This window comes from Umbelopsis ramanniana, assembly GCF_025399195.1.
Source record: "Umbelopsis ramanniana AG unplaced genomic scaffold K450scaffold_13, whole genome shotgun sequence".
Taxonomy (NCBI): Eukaryota; Fungi; Mucoromycota; class Umbelopsidomycetes; order Umbelopsidales; family Umbelopsidaceae; genus Umbelopsis; species Umbelopsis ramanniana.
Genome location: NW_026252099.1, coordinates 380844 through 398434, shown reverse-complemented (window position 1 = coordinate 398434; position 17591 = coordinate 380844). Strand labels below are relative to the sequence as shown.

General features: G+C 42.2%; 10 protein-coding genes across 10 annotated transcripts; 6 read left to right on the top strand and 4 right to left on the bottom strand.

Annotated features, from left to right (window-relative positions):
• Window positions 1-404: 404 nt before the first annotated feature.
• K450DRAFT_231360 (uncharacterized protein) lies at window positions 405-3331 on the top strand. Its single transcript, XM_051587409.1, has 5 exons — window positions 405-556; window positions 691-1289; window positions 1362-2285; window positions 2353-2776; window positions 2846-3331. The coding sequence occupies exons 1-5, from the start codon at window positions 511-513 to the stop codon at window positions 3109-3111; spliced, it is 2259 nt and encodes a 752-aa protein (XP_051446835.1). The 5' UTR covers window positions 405-510; the 3' UTR covers window positions 3112-3331.
• On the bottom strand, window positions 3079-4842 carry K450DRAFT_231354 (uncharacterized protein). Its single transcript, XM_051587408.1, has 7 exons — window positions 4779-4842; window positions 4626-4631; window positions 4364-4554; window positions 4212-4294; window positions 4020-4140; window positions 3621-3949; window positions 3079-3559 (listed from the first exon to the last, which is right to left on the bottom strand). Exons 1-7 carry the CDS (start codon window positions 4805-4807, stop codon window positions 3338-3340), a joined length of 981 nt encoding a protein of 326 aa, XP_051446834.1. The 5' UTR covers window positions 4808-4842; the 3' UTR covers window positions 3079-3337.
• Window positions 4843-5533: 691 nt separating this feature from the next.
• On the bottom strand, window positions 5534-7584 carry K450DRAFT_231350 (uncharacterized protein). The gene is made up of 10 exons (XM_051587407.1): window positions 7403-7584; window positions 7234-7330; window positions 7039-7167; window positions 6888-6969; window positions 6668-6805; window positions 6482-6599; window positions 6313-6408; window positions 6142-6238; window positions 5843-6077; window positions 5534-5775 (listed from the first exon to the last, which is right to left on the bottom strand). Exons 1-10 carry the CDS (start codon window positions 7403-7405, stop codon window positions 5757-5759), a joined length of 1014 nt encoding a protein of 337 aa, XP_051446833.1. The 5' UTR covers window positions 7406-7584; the 3' UTR covers window positions 5534-5756.
• Window positions 7585-7787: 203 nt separating this feature from the next.
• Window positions 7788-8441, top strand: K450DRAFT_231342 (uncharacterized protein). Its single transcript, XM_051587406.1, has 2 exons — window positions 7788-7993; window positions 8062-8441. Exons 1-2 carry the CDS (start codon window positions 7837-7839, stop codon window positions 8154-8156), a joined length of 252 nt encoding a protein of 83 aa, XP_051446832.1. The 5' UTR covers window positions 7788-7836; the 3' UTR covers window positions 8157-8441.
• A 175-nt stretch (window positions 8442-8616) lies between these two features.
• K450DRAFT_197568 (uncharacterized protein) lies at window positions 8617-9444 on the top strand (the record flags this gene model as incomplete). Its single annotated transcript, XM_051584549.1, has 3 exons — window positions 8617-8946; window positions 9023-9267; window positions 9336-9444. The coding sequence occupies 3 exons, from the start codon at window positions 8617-8619 to the stop codon at window positions 9442-9444; spliced, it is 684 nt and encodes a 227-aa protein (XP_051446831.1).
• A 388-nt stretch (window positions 9445-9832) lies between these two features.
• On the top strand, window positions 9833-10728 carry K450DRAFT_231339 (uncharacterized protein). The gene is made up of 3 exons (XM_051587405.1): window positions 9833-9929; window positions 10042-10233; window positions 10323-10728. Exons 1-3 carry the CDS (start codon window positions 9858-9860, stop codon window positions 10674-10676), a joined length of 618 nt encoding a protein of 205 aa, XP_051446830.1. The 5' UTR covers window positions 9833-9857; the 3' UTR covers window positions 10677-10728.
• A 170-nt stretch (window positions 10729-10898) lies between these two features.
• On the top strand, window positions 10899-12894 carry K450DRAFT_231336 (uncharacterized protein). Its single transcript, XM_051587404.1, has 10 exons — window positions 10899-10983; window positions 11054-11101; window positions 11179-11308; window positions 11397-11440; window positions 11538-11637; window positions 11709-11756; window positions 11827-11983; window positions 12066-12137; window positions 12205-12540; window positions 12612-12894. The coding sequence occupies exons 1-10, from the start codon at window positions 10928-10930 to the stop codon at window positions 12710-12712; spliced, it is 1092 nt and encodes a 363-aa protein (XP_051446829.1). The 5' UTR covers window positions 10899-10927; the 3' UTR covers window positions 12713-12894.
• On the bottom strand, window positions 12844-14599 carry K450DRAFT_231329 (uncharacterized protein). The gene is made up of 5 exons (XM_051587403.1): window positions 14514-14599; window positions 14338-14442; window positions 13854-14251; window positions 13561-13789; window positions 12844-13454 (listed from the first exon to the last, which is right to left on the bottom strand). The coding sequence occupies exons 2-5, from the start codon at window positions 14436-14438 to the stop codon at window positions 13076-13078; spliced, it is 1107 nt and encodes a 368-aa protein (XP_051446828.1). The 5' UTR covers window positions 14439-14442; window positions 14514-14599; the 3' UTR covers window positions 12844-13075.
• A 769-nt stretch (window positions 14600-15368) lies between these two features.
• Window positions 15369-16853, bottom strand: K450DRAFT_298511 (uncharacterized protein). The gene is made up of 2 exons (XM_051593687.1): window positions 16439-16853; window positions 15369-16369 (listed from the first exon to the last, which is right to left on the bottom strand). The coding sequence occupies exons 1-2, from the start codon at window positions 16719-16721 to the stop codon at window positions 15453-15455; spliced, it is 1200 nt and encodes a 399-aa protein (XP_051446827.1). The 5' UTR covers window positions 16722-16853; the 3' UTR covers window positions 15369-15452.
• A 240-nt stretch (window positions 16854-17093) lies between these two features.
• Window positions 17094-17490, top strand: K450DRAFT_269970 (uncharacterized protein; the record flags this gene model as incomplete). Its single annotated transcript, XM_051592945.1, has 3 exons — window positions 17094-17108; window positions 17189-17241; window positions 17337-17490. 3 exons carry the CDS (start codon window positions 17094-17096, stop codon window positions 17488-17490), a joined length of 222 nt encoding a protein of 73 aa, XP_051446826.1.
• Between the last annotated feature and the right edge of the window lie 101 nt (window positions 17491-17591).

Here is a 17591-nt window from a genome sequence, read left to right as displayed (position 1 = left end):
ACATGTATGCTGCCGAACTCAATAAAGAATATCGGTTCACTGGCTTCTGTTCTAAGACATAGTTGATAAATCCTTGGGAGGCTCGCATTTAAAGAAGGCATCAATCACCTCCATTGAATTTAAGTGCTATACGCTCTTACGATGGCTAGAGGTGTCGTTTTAAGGAATTGGGTCGTGCTGCCATCATTTGACGCGCGTCGCGGCATCAATTTAACCGATAGAGTTTTTTTTATCTAGGATACATTGCGAGCCATCTATATTTCAGATCATAATGTGCATGAATAGGGCACAGTCATAAAATTGCTATGCTGCTTCTCTGTCCTGTTTCGTTTGAAACGATTCTATTGCCTCTTCAAAAAATAAAACAATCAGTTCAATAACCCTAGAAAATTTAATTTTCGGGTGTGACAAAGAGCGACAAAGATTATTATTAAGTTGAGCGTCCTGTTTGCTGGCAGTCTTCATATCACCTGTCCCGCACCTTCCACACAGTATAATTCAAAGTAGAGCATGTCGACGCAGAGGCTTCGAATTCCTCGAAATCGACCCTGTGAAGGTAAAAACGAACGTTTGTTACTACATAGGGCATGGTGCTCTAGTGCAACCATGTCATTCAGTTGCCAAGCCAAATCCTTCCCTGCGCCAAGGTTGCTAATGCTCACCATTGAAACGGTTTTTCTCAATATTTAGAATGCAGAGAGCATCGTCGAAAATGTTCTGTACAGGAAGGCGAATCTCGATGTAGTCGATGTATAAAGCGAAATTTGAATTGTATTTTCAAGGTCTATCGGCCCTCAAAGGGCCACAATAAGGATGACGTTGATCAAAGCGTTTTGGGAATACAAAGCAATGTTACATATCTTGAACAGCAAGTATACGAACTAGAGCTTGCTTTACGAGAGGCTAGAGCATCTTTAAATATCTCTCCAATTGATACGCCTGTTAAACAAGAGCAAACCCAGTTCTTGCCATCGCCATCGAGTGAACATACTCTTCAATCCTATAGCGAGCAATATATATCACCGCAATTCAGTTATGACGGTATGCTGGACGGTTCTACCAGCTCATTTGATTCGACCAGTAAATGTGAAGACTTGCACACTGCGGTAACGCCGTATCATAGTAGTTTTACCGACAATTATATCTACAATACCCTATCAGACATCACGACATCCAGCCCAAACTTGTCGACTTGCTCGCCGTCAAGCCAAGACCTTGTGCTGTTTTCACAAACATCAACAAGTGCTGGAGATGAACAAAAGAAGGAGGACCATACATGGAGTATTTCTGTAAGTTACAAAGCGCTATTTTCGCTTGTGCTCCATCCCATCTTACCAGTGTATATTTTTATATTGTCATAGATGACCAAAGATGGCCTGACCATCAACACTAATGTAAAGACTGTTCGAGACTTGGTTTCGTGGGGATTGGAGGCAATCAAAGTCCTCAACCTAGATGCATCAGTACAGCCATATCCAATCAGCTTGTCAGAGTACAGTGGCAACATCAACTTATCGGTTACAAGCAAACTATTGGGAGTTCATGAGCTTTATGCAAAAGTGATTCGAAATGGTCCAAAAACGTTAACATTCGATACAGGAGTCCCGCCGCGACCACCTCTTTTGGCAACAACCCCTTACCAAGTCATTACCAAGCTGCTCGATACCTATTTCAGTTGTCACAATAAGCAGATGCAAATTCTATATCAACCGGCTTTTTTGGAAGACTTCCATAATCGAAGTGATATATTTTCATCACCAGTGATTATGGCAGTATGCTCCTATGTGTGTTTGAGGCATTGTAGACATACGCCAAATTACTCTGCACAAGAACTTCGAGAAATGGGAGAGTTCTTTTATAGCCTTGCAAGAGAACTTCTTGAAGATATCTTTGACGAACCAGAGCATCGAGAAGAAGCAATGACCACGCTGATTTTCATTGGTATGTTCCGACTTCAAACTCTTCGGGCTTCTGAAGCATTTACTGCCTTCACCTTGGCTTATACAATTACACTGGATATGTACGACGAAAGAATGAGCACACCAGTGGTTGATGAACAATCTTGGATACAACGTGAAATCTTTAAGAGACAATGTTTCTATGTCACTCTTATGGAGCACCACGTATACCACCTTGCTGAGAAGAGTTTCAAGGAATTTAAATTTCTATTTGCGGGCGAAAGTTTGGAGCCATTGCCTAATGAAGAGCCAGATATGGTGAAGTTAATCCAATTGAAAAACATCTTCATGAACTGGCTCAGCAACGAAAAGATGATCAATGCAAGGGTATGTATCGAGATGTCTGAAATTGGGCCATGATTGAAAATTTTGTTACTGAATTTGTAGTCATTAGAGGGAAATTTATGACCTAGACACGTCAGATGTTCCCGGCACACTTTCGCTACAGAAATACTTTGAGTATGAGGAAATGATGATTCAAATTTGGAGCACCTTACCGATGGACTTCAAAATTGTTGAGCACCCTGATATGGACGTAACGGATGAGCAAGTGATCAATGCTGATCGAGCTCAGTTGCAAACGTTTATCGTCGTTCATACCTGGTATATTCTGCTCAATGCGCTGTTTCTACCAAAGCAAATATTTTCGAGAATGCAAGAAGAACATGACCCTGGAGAAGGAACTTCCTCTGGTCAAACGGAATTCGCCAATATGTTTGTGCAAAGCATATGGGCAAGATCTTTAGACAGATGTTTGAAAAGTTCGTTGATCGTCATCAAACTTGCTGAGCAACAGATTAACCATAATATTTGCCGTTGTAAGTGTCAAAGTTGCCATTCATCGACAATGGAAATATCGTAACACTAAGCATTGAATCTTGTTGCAGTTGAGCCCCTTTACCTGCTTCTGATTATCGACTTGAGTATGCGGTTAGCAAAGGCAGAAATACGACCCGATATCGCACAGACTGGTCGGCAACATCTCGAAAGATGTGTCAATATACTCAAGGCCAGTATGTTTGCACCAATGCATGGTGTGCTACTCGAGGAAGGCAAAACGATAGCCCATATGGATTACGAGCCTCCTCCGATCGCACAAGGTCTCAAGGAGCAAATAGAAAAGATGCTTATGCCTTTTGGACTTAGTGTATGATTTGTGCACGTCTGTATTCTTGTAGTCAACACACCGGTTTTAGATGTACATGTCTTGTTTATTTTGTAATTTTGTTAATTTTTCTTTTTATACTTTTGTTCTCTCGCTTTCTGCTACGTTATCTTTGAAAGAATAAAAACCCCCCAACGAGAGGTTCAAACTGTTGTTTTGTCTAAATTGCAAAAATCCTTAGGTGGTGTTGTTTGTGGATAAAACACACCTTACATTAAAACACAACACCAAAGCCAAATGTTTGCTTGATAGAGTTCCAGTAGTATCCGGTCCAGTTACGTTGAGTGACTTCCTCTTCACCAATTGGAACACCAGTTTGCTTGACAATCAGCTTAGTGGAGTCAGAAGCTTGATCAAAAGTGAAAGTGACTTCAGAAAAGTGAGATTCTGGCCAAGTGCTAAGACGCCACTTTTGCACAATCTTCTTGTCAGGAACCTATGCACAACGTAATTTTAGAGTATGTTGATGGGTAATGCAATTCCTGTTTTGTACTTACGGTCTCTAGAATCTCGCCAGAAACGTTACCGTTGAAGTATTCAAACTTTCCTCCAATTTCACGGGACATCTTGGCAGATCCGCGAGTCCAGGCAGCAACACGTTGCGAATCGAGTAGCGTCTCATAGAGTTCATGAGCAGATGTCTGGAATTCTACAGCCTCTTCCAAAGAGGTGGTATTTACAATTTTTCCACGCTTGTCGGCGCCAGTGGTGGAAGCACCATCATGGCCCTTAGTGGCAGCGTTGCTATCCTTAGCAGCATGTGCCACTCGTGGTGGAGGAGCAGTTCCCAATTGCGAAGGATCAATGTAAACATCAGCTCCGTGGGCTATGAATGGAGGACGGTAAGTCATAAATAACATGTTCGTCATATGCGGCGGTCTCTGATCGATATTTACCCTTGACCAAATCTCCTGCAAAGGTTGACAATTTTTGACGAAGTTTTGCAGCAAGTTCCTTACGAACTACTTCCTTAATGGCGTGCTTTGCATTTGAGTCGTCGGTGACGGAAATTTCGAACTGGTAGCAAACAAAATACTGTCAGTCTCCATATTCAATTCATCCAATCAGTAACAGAAAAATCTAATTACCACATAGTCATCAATATCAGTATCATGTGCAACTTCAGGAATGAGAATGCGACCTTGGGCCTCAGTACCATCGGGAGCAGTACCTATACCAGACAATTTAATTATAAATATGGAGTATGACGGTCAACAGGTGTTCATACAATGCAAATTACCTTTCCATTCCAACTTGATCTCGACATCAAAGATAGTGATAATCTTTCCCTTTCTCTGGTTCAGGTCGACATCGCCAGTGACCTCTGTGACCTTGCTGACGCTGGTTTGGACACCGTTCTTCTCTGCTTCGATACCAACAAGTTCTTGCTGGAAATAGGTCTTTGCCCAATTCAAGCAGTTCTTGTTAACCCTGAAATTAAGAGGGAAGAATAATGATAAGTAGGCTTTTATGGAAAATATATGTGAAAGAAAAAGACCTACCAGTGCCTGGAGAAATCGCAATTGTAGCAAAGAGTAACAAACGATTTGAAAGATTTGGTTATTGTCAGTTGAAATGTACAGTAGTAAGCTAATGCTCAAGAATCTTGAAGCGTCTTCACAGCTGGTTTGTGGTTGGATTCAGCTATAACTTACCAGTTGTTAACGTTTTTCCAGTTGGACATGTACGAAGTTGATTGGAATAGCAGTATTGAACCTCAGAGTTCCAGAGTTTTCCATTAAGTGATGAAAGCGCGAATTGTCGGCTAAATCACGTGACTCGTTCTCTCTACAAATTGGCCATCGGAGCTTCGTTGAGAACTTCCCTCCAAGTTCACATCAAGGAGGTATTACTTATGAAGGGCAGTTAAAGGTTTTAGTGATCAAAGTAATTGCTTGTGTGTGCTTATCAGTAAGGATATAGTTATATTTAAACGCTTTACTATTTTCCATGCTTCTGAAGATATCTTTGTATTGGTTATATTAGTCGGTTTTCTGCCTTGCGACTATAGCTATGGGTTGGCGAAGCATTACGTCAATGCAAGCCGAGTTGATGCTTAAAAACAGTTCGTGATGATTTTGATCAAATTGTGAAAAGGAGATAGGAGGATTTTCTCATTTTTTATGCAAAGTACTGTGTATTGTATCGTTGAATGCTGGAAAATCTGTCTCCATACCCCACAAGATATGGCCACTGTCCAAGGCGACAAAAAGCCGGGCCCATCTTTGATGGCTCCTTGGCAAATCAAGCGCTCAATAAGCCACTTAGAAGCCATGTATCGATGGCTAGACACAGTGAGCCGTATTGTTGAAGGAGCAAAGGCTATTCGGATAAATTGAGGTATGACTTGGCATCAGACATGTCTCCTTATTATTTTGTATTCGGTCAATCTCGTAAATTGTTGAAACGCACCCTCTCATTATTCTCACTAGACTGTTCTCCATCACTTGAATGACACGCACTTTGGGCGACATAAAAAATGGGCTATCATAAGTGTAAAAAGGAAAGTTGAATTTATAAAATGCTGACTGTATGGTCAAATTAAGCAGAGAACTAAGGAGGATTGTAGAGAGCTTAGTAACTGGAGCTCAAGACGAAAGATTTTGATCAAGCACTACGCTCTGGGTAACAGTTTAAAAAGCGGGAACAGAGCTGTATCATATAAATTAGTATCTTTTTGTCGCTAGTCATATCATGGCCGTGAATTAGGTCAACTTACGTTGAAGTGGGGCTGGTAAGGGCTGAGCTCGAGGCGTTACCGTTAACGGGGGTAATGGGAGGGTGGACAGCACCGGGAGAGGTAGGCTGCTGAGTAGATTCCTTGATAGCAAGAAGCTGCTTGGAGCGGAAAGCTTCGTAGTGAATCTGTGCAGTGGTCTCAATCAAATCTTGAAGGTGAGTTCTGGTGAGGAAGTTGCGGAGGTGAACAAATTCACAGTGATCTTCATTCTCAACTACAAAGCAAAACAATATTAGATGACGATAAAGATGATATTGTTCCGATCGGTGCGTACTTACCATTTATGACACCATATCTGTTCTTTCGGCCGCGGACAGCCTTGCCATCAACAACCACGTTTCTCTCAGATCCAACAACGGCGAAGGGAATCAAGTCCTAAAATATCACATCAAAAGTCAACATATGGGTTGACGTGAGAAACATCACAGAAATTGTTTCTCATTACTTACACGAATGCTTTCGTTCAATGCTTGTTCCTGTTCATCGTCCTCCTCACTCTCATATGGGTAAAGGCGGATGTTGTGGAAGGTCAATTCTTGCTTAATCTGTTGGTAGAAGCAGCCATTCCATTAGCATTGATTTCGTTGCCTATCAAAACAACGTGGGATAAAATCTTACTCTCATCTTGAAGGCAGCACGTTCCTCCAAAGTCAAGGCATCAGACTTAGCAATGACGGGGACAACGTTGACAACTTCAGAAAGCTTCTTCAAAACGACAATGTCGATGGGCTTGAGACTAAATAAATAGCAAAAGTAAGTAAATTGCTAATGTAGGTGAACAATTTAGGAGAAAAAGGTACACACGCATGACCACTGGGGGTGAGGAAGAACAAACAGCAATGGATTCGGGAATCTTGAATGTACTTTTCACGAGTAGCAGTCAATTCCTTTCGCAAGTAGGCAGAGTGCTGATCCTTGATATACTTGATGATAGGTTCCCAGCTAAATCAGTGAAAATAACATTGTAAAATAAGTACAAGCGAATTTACACGGGAACCTAAAATTTTAATTGTGCATTACTTACCAGTTCTCGTTGTTAACCTGATCACCGTATCCAGGAGTGTCAACGATGTTCAACTTCAATCGGACGCCGTTCTCCTCGATGACTACGAAACACGGAGGTCAATTATCACGAATTCGTTTTCGAAGTACAGCTGGATCAAATGAGTACATACTATGACCAACAGTCTCAATTTCAGTTGTCTGTCTTGGGGGTTCGTCGCAGGCAACACGGCCCTTGCTTTCAATCAAGTGGGACGCGAAAATAGTGTTGACAAGGGTGGACTTTCCCAAGCCAGATTGGCCTGATGAGAGATTTGGTGAGTGGCCATTGAAGTAGATTATCATTAATATACGTTTAACAAACATACCAACAACCATTACGTTGAATTGGAAGCCACGCTTCAACAGCTTCTTTTCAATTTGCTGGGTGATGGTGTCAAAACCGACATAACCGTTAAGAGCAGACTAGAGTTGAAATGTTGCGTGGCGGTCAATACATTAAGTAACAGCTTCATTGTACTTTATCAAGATGCTTACCATTGTAGATTCAGATGAAGTTACGGGTAAAGATGTTTCTGCAATCGTCTAACGAATTGAAAAAGGACCAAGACACCGGAGTGTGAAGGGGGATATGAGGAGCTTGCCAATTCAGCGTGTTACACAGCGTGTGATTGGACAATTTTTGGCAGGGGAGACTGTTCAGATCAGTGCGCCCTTACTAGCAACACTCCTATTTTTGAAGGGCTATTAGGAGTGAGTAGCTTTGTGAAAACGCTTATAAAGGTGTTCATCCATAGACAGCTCCCTGGGTGAAAAGGAGGATGGTGCGTTTGTGTCCCTGGATCAATTTTTTTAGTTTCACTGAAAACATTGGCGCGCTGTGCCGTGCCAAACTGTGCTTGAGACGGAAATTTTCTCAGCCACTGGCTTCTGTCTTGCTTGCTTGAATTGTGGAATCATTAGCTCATCCAATGCCAAACGATACCGGCAATGTTGCGCGGTTACGTTCATATCTCAACCACAAAGCGCGAATAAAGGTCTCTGATGGAAGAATATTCATTGGTGTCTTTGTCTGCACCGACAAAGATAAAAACACAATTCTAGCTCATGCTGAAGAGTACCGTGGAGGTATGCAGAATCGACTATCTCGTAATGCAGTTTATATGTATTAATGACTTTTTCATCAAAAAATCCAGATGAGCAGAGGCTAGTTGGTTTGGTCATGATCCCCGGAAAGCATTTGTTAAGGATGGATATCGAAGACCTTGATGCTGGTGACGAGTACATGTAATGAAATCAACAATACAAAATCGTTCCCAAATAGAATGCAGAGGGGTCAGGAACCCATTATCTTTGTCAAAGCGGACATGAAAAGAAGTCCCTACATTTTGACGAAAACATGGCATACATAGATAATCATGGGCAACTGTAAACGAGAACAGCCATTGTAATATACCTCATTGACTGGAGAGCCACTTCAGCCAATTGCAATAAACGTACAATCTTTTTTTTTTCTAAAGAGACACCTCTTACACATAAGCATCATCTTTGATATGTTCAATAAAGTGATATATACCGTCATTGTGAAATACTCCAGTTCGCTGAATTATCGTGAACCCAGTGTGGTCATTATGTTAATTTACGATACCCTAAATTTTGCTCAAGTTTAATAAGAAGGTGTGCCCAGGTTTTTCCAAGTTAATTACGTTATCTTTTACACCTCTTCCTCGCTTTACACTCACAATCTCAAGATGCAAAATTCATGGGAAAAAAATGATACCTTTTACAGTGACGACAAAATGCAGGTGCCTTATCAGGATGGCTATACTACTGCCCCTACCAACACCTATTCACCACCTGATGCAATGAGCATGGCAGGAAGAAAATCGCTTGGTGGTGCATACTCTGTGGATGGCAGCATTGGTCAACTTGGCTATGCTCCACCGTCCTTTAGCAGCCAAACAATCTTGCCAGACGGAAGTACATTGCCTGTAAAACCTAATTTTCCACGTCTTTGCATAAGAATTTGGCAGCTCATCGCATCTGCAGCAACATTTGCTTTTCAAGCTGGCGCACCTGCGGTAGATAACCATTTTCATTTTTCGTGCGCCAAGTTTACCCACACTAAACGCTGACTTCATCGTATACGATTTGTAGTTTGCAGGAAAGGGATTTCCGTTCGAACCAGCGCTACTTTACTTTGTATTCGGAGTCTCCAGTGTATCGTTTATGTGGAGCTCCTTTTTAATATACGTGTACCTTACCAGGCGCTACGGGAAAGGTGGTAAGGTTAAGCGGCCGGTATTATGTATTGGAGATACCTTCATTACTATCTGTCTCGGTGTCGGTGTCTTTTTTGAGATTTCAAAGTATCCTTGCACTCCAGGGACTCTGGACGGCATGTGAGTTTGGTTCAATTGTATGCAACTATTTCATTAGTACTGAGGTATTTAACCTTGCTCTCCTCTAGGTGTGATATGCTCAATACTGGTATCTTCTTCGGTGTAACTGTTTTCACCGTTTCCACTGTGGCTACACTGTGGGATATTTTTGGTTCCATGGAGAGTATCAGAAATTGATACCAGGTTTATCCATAAAATCTCAAATTTGTTGCCTTAATAAACCTCTGTCATGTCTTTCACTGACAATTCCTGTTGCTTGTCCAGAGGAAGTTCCGTGAGATAATTGAATTTTCGTTACTGATAGCAGGGTAGAAACAGATATTATGTCAGACCTTGCTGATGTGTGTAAAATTGGTGCTTCAAGAACTGCAGCTGGTTGAAGTCCCATATTTGTCATCCAGCCTTACAATGTTAGCAAAAATACCGGAGACTGATGCTTTGAATTTCATCAAGCGCCAGGATAGGATCAAATTGCGCAATCGGCAATCGTGCCAATTTGTCGTGGTTGCCAGTCACATCTGCGGATTATCAATAATGTACCTGAAACAAAGTCTTGTATCCCACCCCAAGCTCTTCTCTCTAAATTTGAAATGGCAACCAACATCACATGGCACGATGGAAACGTCTCCAAGGAGGAGCGTGCAACTTTGCTCGGACAGAAGGTTAGTTTGGGATAAAGGAAAATAACAAGGCAGAGCGAGGGCGTCGGCTTTGTCAAAAGTCATGTAGGAAAAGAACCATGCTCGGTCTGCTAACTGCTCGTCCTCTGTATAGGGTCTCACAATCTGGTTTACCGGTTTGTCTGCCTCAGGAAAGTCCACTCTTGCCACTGCTCTCGAGCAGACTCTTCTTCACGCCAAGATCTCCAGCTACCGCCTTGACGGTGACAACATCCGCTTCGGATTGAACAAAAACTTGGGCTTCGGACCTGACGACCGTACCGAGAACATTCGACGAATTGCTGAGGTAAAGCTTCAGGATAGGACGAGGATGGAGAAATGTGTCCTTTGTTGTTGGGGTTATGTTATTGACCATTTGTTTGATACATCATATAGGTTGCCAAGCTCTTCGCTGACTCCACTTCTATTGCATTGACTGCTTTCATTTCTCCTTACCGCGCTGATCGTGACGCAGCTAGAAAACTTCACCAGGATGCTGGTATTCCTTTCATTGAAGTTTATGCTGATGCTCCTCTTGACGTTGTTGAAAGCCGTGACCCCAAGGGTCTCTACAAGAAGGCCAAGGCTGGTGAAATCAAGGAATTCACCGGTATCTCAGCACCTTATGAAGAGCCTCTCGCTCCTGAAGTTCATATCCGCACCGATCAACTCTCTATAGAAGAGGGTGTTCAAAAGATCGTCCAATACCTTGTTGCCCAAGGCCTTGTAGACCAATCCAAGTTGCAATAGATTCCATTATAAATAAACGCTTTACTTTCTTTATTTCTTGAACCATGATAGACTGGTTGAAAATGGTGTTGAACATGTAATTCCATCAGTGACCACATAGGGGAAACTTTCTTTTTTATTTAAATCCCAGCAAAGTGGATGGCCACAATGACATCATAGCGACAGCCAACACCTAATTTTTTATATTTCAACATTTTTCGTAATTTTTCTATTGTGAGATCTCTTTATTCCTTCCATTCTTCTGCTTCCTAATGGCTGAATTCGTCAAGCTATCTATCTTCGGTACCGTCTTCGAGGTTACAACCAGGTATGTTACTGTGACGCAACTCAACCGGATAACCTCCGCGGCTTGGCTGACCTCCTTTGTTCCTTGTCAGATATGTAGATCTCCAACCTGTTGGAATGGGAGCCTTCGGTTTAGTGTGGTATGTGGTTTAAAAAGCAATATGATAAGTTACGATGAAATGCATGGTGGTCGTTTCTGATAATGGACTGTATCTAGCTCTGCCAAGGATCAACTTACTGGTACCAATGTTGCTGTCAAAAAGATCATGAAGCCTTTCAGTACTCCTGTCCTATCGAAGAGAACTTACAGAGAACTCAAACTTCTCAAGGCACTGACACACGAAAATGTAAGCAGCCTAACTGATTATGAACCTGGTCCGAAGACTTGAATACTTAATTTATGTGGTCATTTGCACCGTCTCCTTACGCATGCAGATCATCAGCTTGAGCGACATCTTTATTTCACCTTTGGAAGACATGTAAGTTGCCTTGATTATTTGTGGGACAGACTAGCGGTTTTTTTCCCACCATTTGGGTAACGGTATACAGTCACTAAATGTACCTATCTTATTTTAGATACTTTGTTACGGAGCTTCTTGGCACCGATTTGCATCGACTACTCACATCCCGACCGCTGGAGAGACAATTCATTCAATACTTTTTGTATCAAATTTTGGTAAGAAATGTGAAACCATACCAATGACAACAGAAGAACATTCGATTTAACGCTTCATCATTTCTTTGTAGAGAGGATTAAAATATGTGCATTCCGCTGGAGTGGTTCACAGAGACTTGGTAAATATTCCACTCATTGTGACTTCATTGTTAGCCCAAGTCCAACCTTACTCATATTGTTTATGTCTAGAAACCTTCCAACATCTTAATCAATGAAAACTGCGACTTGAAGATTTGTGATTTTGGATTAGCTCGTATCCAGGATCCTCAAATGACGGGCTATGTCTCAACTCGGTATTACCGCGCGCCCGAGATCATGCTTACTTGGCAGAAATACGATGTAGCAGGTACATATCAATGGTTTTACCAAGGAATGATAGGGAGAAATAGTGCGCAAGGTGGCTAATAATACTGGTTTCACCATTACAGTCGATATCTGGAGTGCTGGATGTATCTTTGCTGAAATGCTGGAAGGCAAGCCATTATTCCCTGGAAAAGATCGTAAGTCGCAGATTGAAGGTGCATGGTCGGATGAAAAAAGTATTTTTTGCTAACATAATGGATCTAGACGTTCACCAGTTCTCAATCATCACCGAACTCTTGGGTACTCCTCCGGATGATGTGGTTGCCACCATCTGTAGCGAAAACACTTTGCGCTTTGTCCAAAATTTGCCCAAGCGTGAACGAATTCCCTTCTCACAGCGATTTGCCGAGCAGGAGCCTCAGGCAATTGACCTATTGGAGAAGATGCTTGTTTTTGACCCACGAAAGCGTATTACAGCTACTGAAGCATTGGCCCACCCATACCTTTCTCCATACCATGATCCATCGGATGAACCTGCTGCACCCGAGAAATTTGATTGGTCCTTTAATGATGCCGATTTACCCATCGATACGTGGAAAGGTAAGGAAGGAAGGGTCTTGGCAAAATCGAGCGATGGGATACTAACTTTCTTTTTTCCATCTTTCACCTAGTTATGATGTATTCTGAGATTCTCGATTTCCACAACGTTGATAATGTAGACACTTCGCAATACGTGGGCACTCCAATCACCGGCGAGTCATTGCAAGCATAGAAATATCGAAGCGAAACTTACTCCAAACCACCCACCCACATAAATCATATGATTTGACCCTTATTTCTTGTGCCTTTCCTACTCTTACAGTTTTCCTTCTCACATTTACTTCTCTTTGTACCATAAAATTCGAATGTTCCTTGTTCCAATGGAGGTCAGTTTTACATATGGGCAATTTTTGCACCTTCTAATATTTTCAAATTGGGGTTTGGGTTGTCTACACTAGTTTTACAGATTTGGTTTACGACGAATAATATCACAAGAGAAGGCACGTTATGGGGTTCAAGACACAAAAACGAACAGTGAGTGAAAAATAAATTACAGAGATGGTTTGAGCGTTTCGATCAACGAATTCCTTTTTGTTTAACCCATGAGTCGCTGGTAAAATCGTTGGACCGGACGACGATCCACTGTCGAGATATAATAACTGCCCCCATTGTGAGTCCAACTCACAGCTTCGGTGTAATAAGGGAATTTCTTGACACGTAGGATAGATTCGGGAGCATGCGCGGTCCGCTCAGTCAGTTTGTGACCGATGGGGACAAAGGACTTGAGGGAAATAATTTGCGTGCCTTCCTTGAGATCTAAGAACAATTGGCAAAGGCCCTGGTTTTGTGTACTGTCAAAAGCGTAGTTGTTGACCAAAATAACATCGGCCCGCTTCAGGGCATCATGGATTTCAGGAGATTCCAAAAAGTCTCCCTGTCGTATGCGAATATTGCCACTGGGAAGTTGCCATGCCCTGCAGAGCAAAATTTTGTTAGTCACACACACAATAAGGGATGTGCCCATCAGTTCCAATCCTACCAAAAAAGATAGGCACTGTACTGTTTTCTTCTTCTTCTTACCTCATACGAGTAGCATATTCTTTCAGCTGAAGCTTGGCTAATTTGCACGGTGTTTCCATGATCTCGATACCATGCGCTTCACAAGCCGTTTGGGCAGCTACTTGCAGGACAACATTCCCAATTCCACAGCCCATGTCGATGAACACGCTTTTCGAGGTAATGTTGGTGCGCTCAATGAATTCCTTGATCAAAATGGAATTGATCTCACCGTACACATGGTTTGAGAACGCTATGAACAACAAAAAGAAACGTTAGCTCGCATTCGCATTACAGCCATGCTCTACAACACTGACCTTGATAGTTATTCAAAGCTTCGGCGTGCGGGGCAACAGTACGACTATAAACCTGGTACAGAATATGACAGACTAGTTCATAGCTGGGACGAATTCTTCGCGCATTGGAAGCCATTTGACCGTCCTGTTTGAAACTTCGAACCACGGCATTGAATTCATTGACAGCCTTGATAAAACCGGTTCCATTTCTTCGATTTCTATACTTGGTCAAGTTTCGCATGGTGCCTTGCGTCTCGTCGCCAAGCAACTTTTGTAATTCAGCTGGTAAGAAGTATTCGTAAATGGCGTTGGCCGTTCGCATTAGATCTGTGATGGGATTGTATTCGTCTTTATCTTCTTGATCTGAATCCGATGTTTTGGTCTTGGGGTTGACGATGACTGGCTTGAGAAGAAGAAATCTACAATGGAACAGTAATTCATGCAAAGTGGCGCAATGGTTAGTAACCGGAGGGGGTTTCCAGTACAACGGCTATATCACCCTCACCTCTCGCTAATGCCTGTCTTTGGATATTCCAGTTCAACCCGAATGGACTCTTTCTTGGAGGAATGGTCTCTCGAGGAATCAGAATCTTCATTGCCGCTCATAAAGCTAAAATCTAAATGTCAGGAGTTAGCAAGGGCCAAAAAAAAGTTATGGAAACAATCAGCTGGCTCACTTACATGGCTTGTATCGGGCAATTGAAGCTTGTACTACTCGCTCAGAATGCTTTATCTCTTTGACCTTAATGGACTTGGGACTACCCACTGGTGTTGCAGCCGAAGGGCTGGCGCTGTCTAGATTGTTCTTCAGCTTGCTGCTGATACCCTGAAGTCCATTCGAAGGTAAAGTGGAAGCTATGGTTCTGTCTGCTGCTTGCTCAGTAATGTCAGCTGGCTGCTTGCTGACATGGATGGAATTATTCACTTTGTCATTGGCCACTAATGGATTCAATGCTGCTCCATTAGTCTCTTTCGATTGCTTTGCAAGTCCTGAGAGGCTGTGTTCGTTGCTTCCATTGCTAGATTCTTTACTGGAAGGCTCTATACCGTTGGAGTGACTGGGTTCTGTATTTGCCTTTTTGGTTGGTCTAAGGATGGGCTCACCAGGTCGCTTCTCTGATATTTGTTTCTTCGAGCTATTGTTATCAAAACGCAGAGAGCTCCATGTCTCCTCGTCGCTGCTCAGTTCCATATGTCAGGCCTAAAGAATAAGCTCAATTCATTGCAAGTCATATGGGAATTTTATCCGGTAGGATTGGCTTTACGTCATTTGTTTCCATGACAATAATACAGTAATTGAATTTGAACGTTGTCCTGCTTCATAACACTGCCTATTGTTGAGCTAACATAGCATCGACATCAAAACGAGGGCACAAAGATAAAATACTTCAAGGCAATCAAAATCCTTTATCTTTTTTAATAAACGGAGAGTCATTGCTACCATCTTGAAATAATGCGTGAAACCCACAATTTGCCCTCACTGCTTGTCAGTTTGAAAGAAGTATTGGAAGACAATTGATGTAGTCATAATAATTTCAAGGAGATCTACATATAGTTACATAGAAAAATATTTTTTTCTCATTTATTTCGTAATTACATACAAACGATATATGTACAACATCACTGTTCTTTACTGGATTGCTCCTCTTTGAGTTGCTTTTCACTTTCTTCCTTTTCTTTCAGGTCTTTTTCATATTTTTCTACCCAATCCTTCACGTTGCATTGAAGTACCATTTCATATTGACCAAACCATCCTGTACTCTTGCGAGATATTTGTCGGAAGCCGTGCTTGTTCTTCAAGATATTCTGTGCAGGTTTTTGCATTTGATTGACAGTGGCGTAGACGACTTCGATGTTGTGCTCATTTGCCCACATCATAGCTCTACTGATGAGGATATTCGACAGTCCAAAACCTTGATATTCTCCTTGGATAGCCAGTCTCTGAAGGCTAGCCTCGTTCTTCTTGTGAGCAGGGAACAATACAGCTTGCTTGGGGACGGCTGGTCCCTCCAGAAATTTGGGAATGGACAAATGATACCGGCGGCAAAGAAACTGACCTGCCTGCTTCCAAGGTGCTAGCATAACTCCCCTAGCATTATATACAATATCATGATGCTGATCGATGGCAACAGTAGCAGATGGAATGGAGTTGATAGTGAGAACCCAAAACTGAGAGGCAGTGCGTTCTTCGTCGGGCTTTCTTGTCCTGATGACCTCGGTGGCAGCCTTGGAGCTCTTGTCAAAGGTAACCTTTTTACCGCCCTCAACCGCCTTTGAACTATGGAAGTCTTTGTCGTCCTCCACTACTCGCTCTTCCTTGTTCCATCCGAGATAGTATTCTTCAATATCCTTCATATCGTTGCACATGGCATCTTCAATGCCATCTACTGCCTCCTTACGATCAGTGTAGACAAACAAACCGGCAAAGGACAAAACTGTCCATGCAAAGGTTATGAATATGCGAAGGGCTGGTCCTGTCCACCAAGGGAAATTCATATCAGAGATGACAATTGGCACAAGTGCTAATAAGTAAGCGTCTATTGACGGAATGGAGCGACATGAGTACGAGTGGGAATGGTCAATAGCAAAAACTATAGCCAACTTACAAGATCCAATGAACAAAGCCCATGTAAGAGGGTGCAATAGCTTGGACTTGACACCTTGAGGCACCTGCCCAAAGTAAGTACTATAATAAATATGCTTTGCATAAGGTAGATCCGAGGGTTGAAATGTTCTGAGCATGATACCTGGTCCTCGAGTAGGCCCTGTTTCTTTTGGTGGCTCAGAAGCAACGCTACCTTTAGAGGCGTTACCAACTTTGATTTGATCTTCGTCTGCCATTCCGGTTGTTAGCGTGAAAAGAAGCACTGACTGTTTTCGGGCGGGCATAATGTTTTACTTTTTTTTTTTTTCCTTTCTGGTAGCAGCAATGCCTTGCTCACTAGCTATGGCAGTTGACTCCATTTAATGCTATTATTAAGGGACTGTTTACCATACAGATGTACACACAGCTGATTTTCTGTCATTTTCTTTAGAGCATACACTCTTTTCCTGACGGCTACCAACGGAAAAGCAGCTCTTTAGTGTGACTTCCTTGCAAGCCAATAAATAAAGATATTAAACCTTGAACTGTCCAATGGAATTAAGCTTCATTAAGATATTTACCCAATCAAAGAGGATTGAATTCAAGAAACGCACGTGATTTTGCAAGCCTGTAAGAGCTGCTCTCCCCCGGTTGTTTACGCTTTAGTTTCATTCACAATGCCAGCACCTAAGGTAAAACGCTGAATCATGCAGCAAATTCTTATAAACTTCTAGGAGCAATTTACTCAAAGTTCTTTCTTCTTTCAAATCAGATTGCTACCGTTCCCCACTTTGGTTTCATCACTCCCGAGAAACTCGTCCGTGTGTAAGTAACTGGAATGTCTCTTTTCAGCTAGTATTCTAGCGCATTCTTTCCAATTCAACTTGAATCGCTCACAAAAATTAAATTGGTATGTGTAGTGCTCCCTCTGCTGCAGTCTGGGGTGCCGCTGCTGGTGCTGCTGTCCTTTTGCTTGGTAGTGATATCCCAATTATCAAGCGTGATATCCTTTCTAAGGTTCCCTTTGTCGGCAGCTACTGGGCTGTTGCTGCTCCCGCACAGGACGAAGAATAAACCTATCATAACTACTAGCTTATTCTCTTGAGAACAAATATCACACCAAAAAAAAAAGAAAAAAATATGGCCCAAAAAAGCTATTGCATTGGAAACATATC

Bases quoted from the DNA above. Each gene is read 5' to 3' on its own strand.
- K450DRAFT_231360 (XM_051587409.1), top strand. From the start codon at position 511: ATGTCGACGCAGAGGCTTCGAATTCCTCGAAATCGACCCTGTGAAG. The intron at 1,290-1,361 runs GTAAGTTACAAA...ATATTGTCATAG, and splicing joins ACCATACATGGAGTATTTCT to ATGACCAAAGATGGCCTGAC. The intron at 2,777-2,845 runs GTAAGTGTCAAA...ATCTTGTTGCAG, and splicing joins TAACCATAATATTTGCCGTT to TTGAGCCCCTTTACCTGCTT.
- K450DRAFT_231354 (XM_051587408.1), bottom strand. From the start codon at position 4,807: ATGTCCAACTGGAAAAACGTTAACAACTG. The intron at 4,141-4,211 runs GTAATTAGATTT...GTTTGCTACCAG, and splicing joins CTGATATTGATGACTATGTG to TTCGAAATTTCCGTCACCGA. The intron at 3,560-3,620 runs GTAAGTACAAAA...CGTTGTGCATAG, and splicing joins CTGGCGAGATTCTAGAGACC to GTTCCTGACAAGAAGATTGT.
- K450DRAFT_231350 (XM_051587407.1), bottom strand. The intron at 6,806-6,887 runs GTAAGTAATGCA...TCACTGATTTAG, and splicing joins CAGGTTAACAACGAGAACTG to CTGGGAACCTATCATCAAGT. The intron at 6,409-6,481 runs GTAAGATTTTAT...TTCTACCAACAG, and splicing joins GTGCTGCCTTCAAGATGAGA to ATTAAGCAAGAATTGACCTT.
- K450DRAFT_231342 (XM_051587406.1), top strand. From the start codon at position 7,837: ATGCCAAACGATACCGGCAATGTTGCGCGGTTACGTTCATATCTCAAC. The intron at 7,994-8,061 runs GTATGCAGAATC...CAAAAAATCCAG, and splicing joins TGCTGAAGAGTACCGTGGAG to ATGAGCAGAGGCTAGTTGGT.
- K450DRAFT_231339 (XM_051587405.1), top strand. From the start codon at position 9,858: ATGGCAACCAACATCACATGGCACGATGGAAACGTCTCCAAGGAGGAG. The intron at 9,930-10,041 runs GTTAGTTTGGGA...TCCTCTGTATAG, and splicing joins CAACTTTGCTCGGACAGAAG to GGTCTCACAATCTGGTTTAC. The intron at 10,234-10,322 runs GTAAAGCTTCAG...TACATCATATAG, and splicing joins ACATTCGACGAATTGCTGAG to GTTGCCAAGCTCTTCGCTGA.
- K450DRAFT_231336 (XM_051587404.1), top strand. From the start codon at position 10,928: ATGGCTGAATTCGTCAAGCTATCTATCTTCGGTACCGTCTTCGAGGTT. The intron at 12,138-12,204 runs GTAAGTCGCAGA...TAATGGATCTAG, and splicing joins ATTATTCCCTGGAAAAGATC to ACGTTCACCAGTTCTCAATC. The intron at 12,541-12,611 runs GTAAGGAAGGAA...TCTTTCACCTAG, and splicing joins ACCCATCGATACGTGGAAAG to TTATGATGTATTCTGAGATT.
- K450DRAFT_231329 (XM_051587403.1), bottom strand. From the start codon at position 14,438: ATGAGCGGCAATGAAGATTCTGATTCCTCGAGAGACCATTCCTCCAAG. The intron at 13,790-13,853 runs GTCAGTGTTGTA...TGTTGTTCATAG, and splicing joins AGCTTTGAATAACTATCAAG to CGTTCTCAAACCATGTGTAC. The intron at 13,455-13,560 runs GTAAGAAGAAGA...TTTGCTCTGCAG, and splicing joins GAATATGCTACTCGTATGAG to GGCATGGCAACTTCCCAGTG.
- K450DRAFT_298511 (XM_051593687.1), bottom strand. From the start codon at position 16,721: ATGCCCGCCCGAAAACAGTCAGTGCTTCTTTTCACGCTAACAACCGGA. The intron at 16,370-16,438 runs GTAAGTTGGCTA...TTCCGTCAATAG, and splicing joins GGCTTTGTTCATTGGATCTT to ACGCTTACTTATTAGCACTT.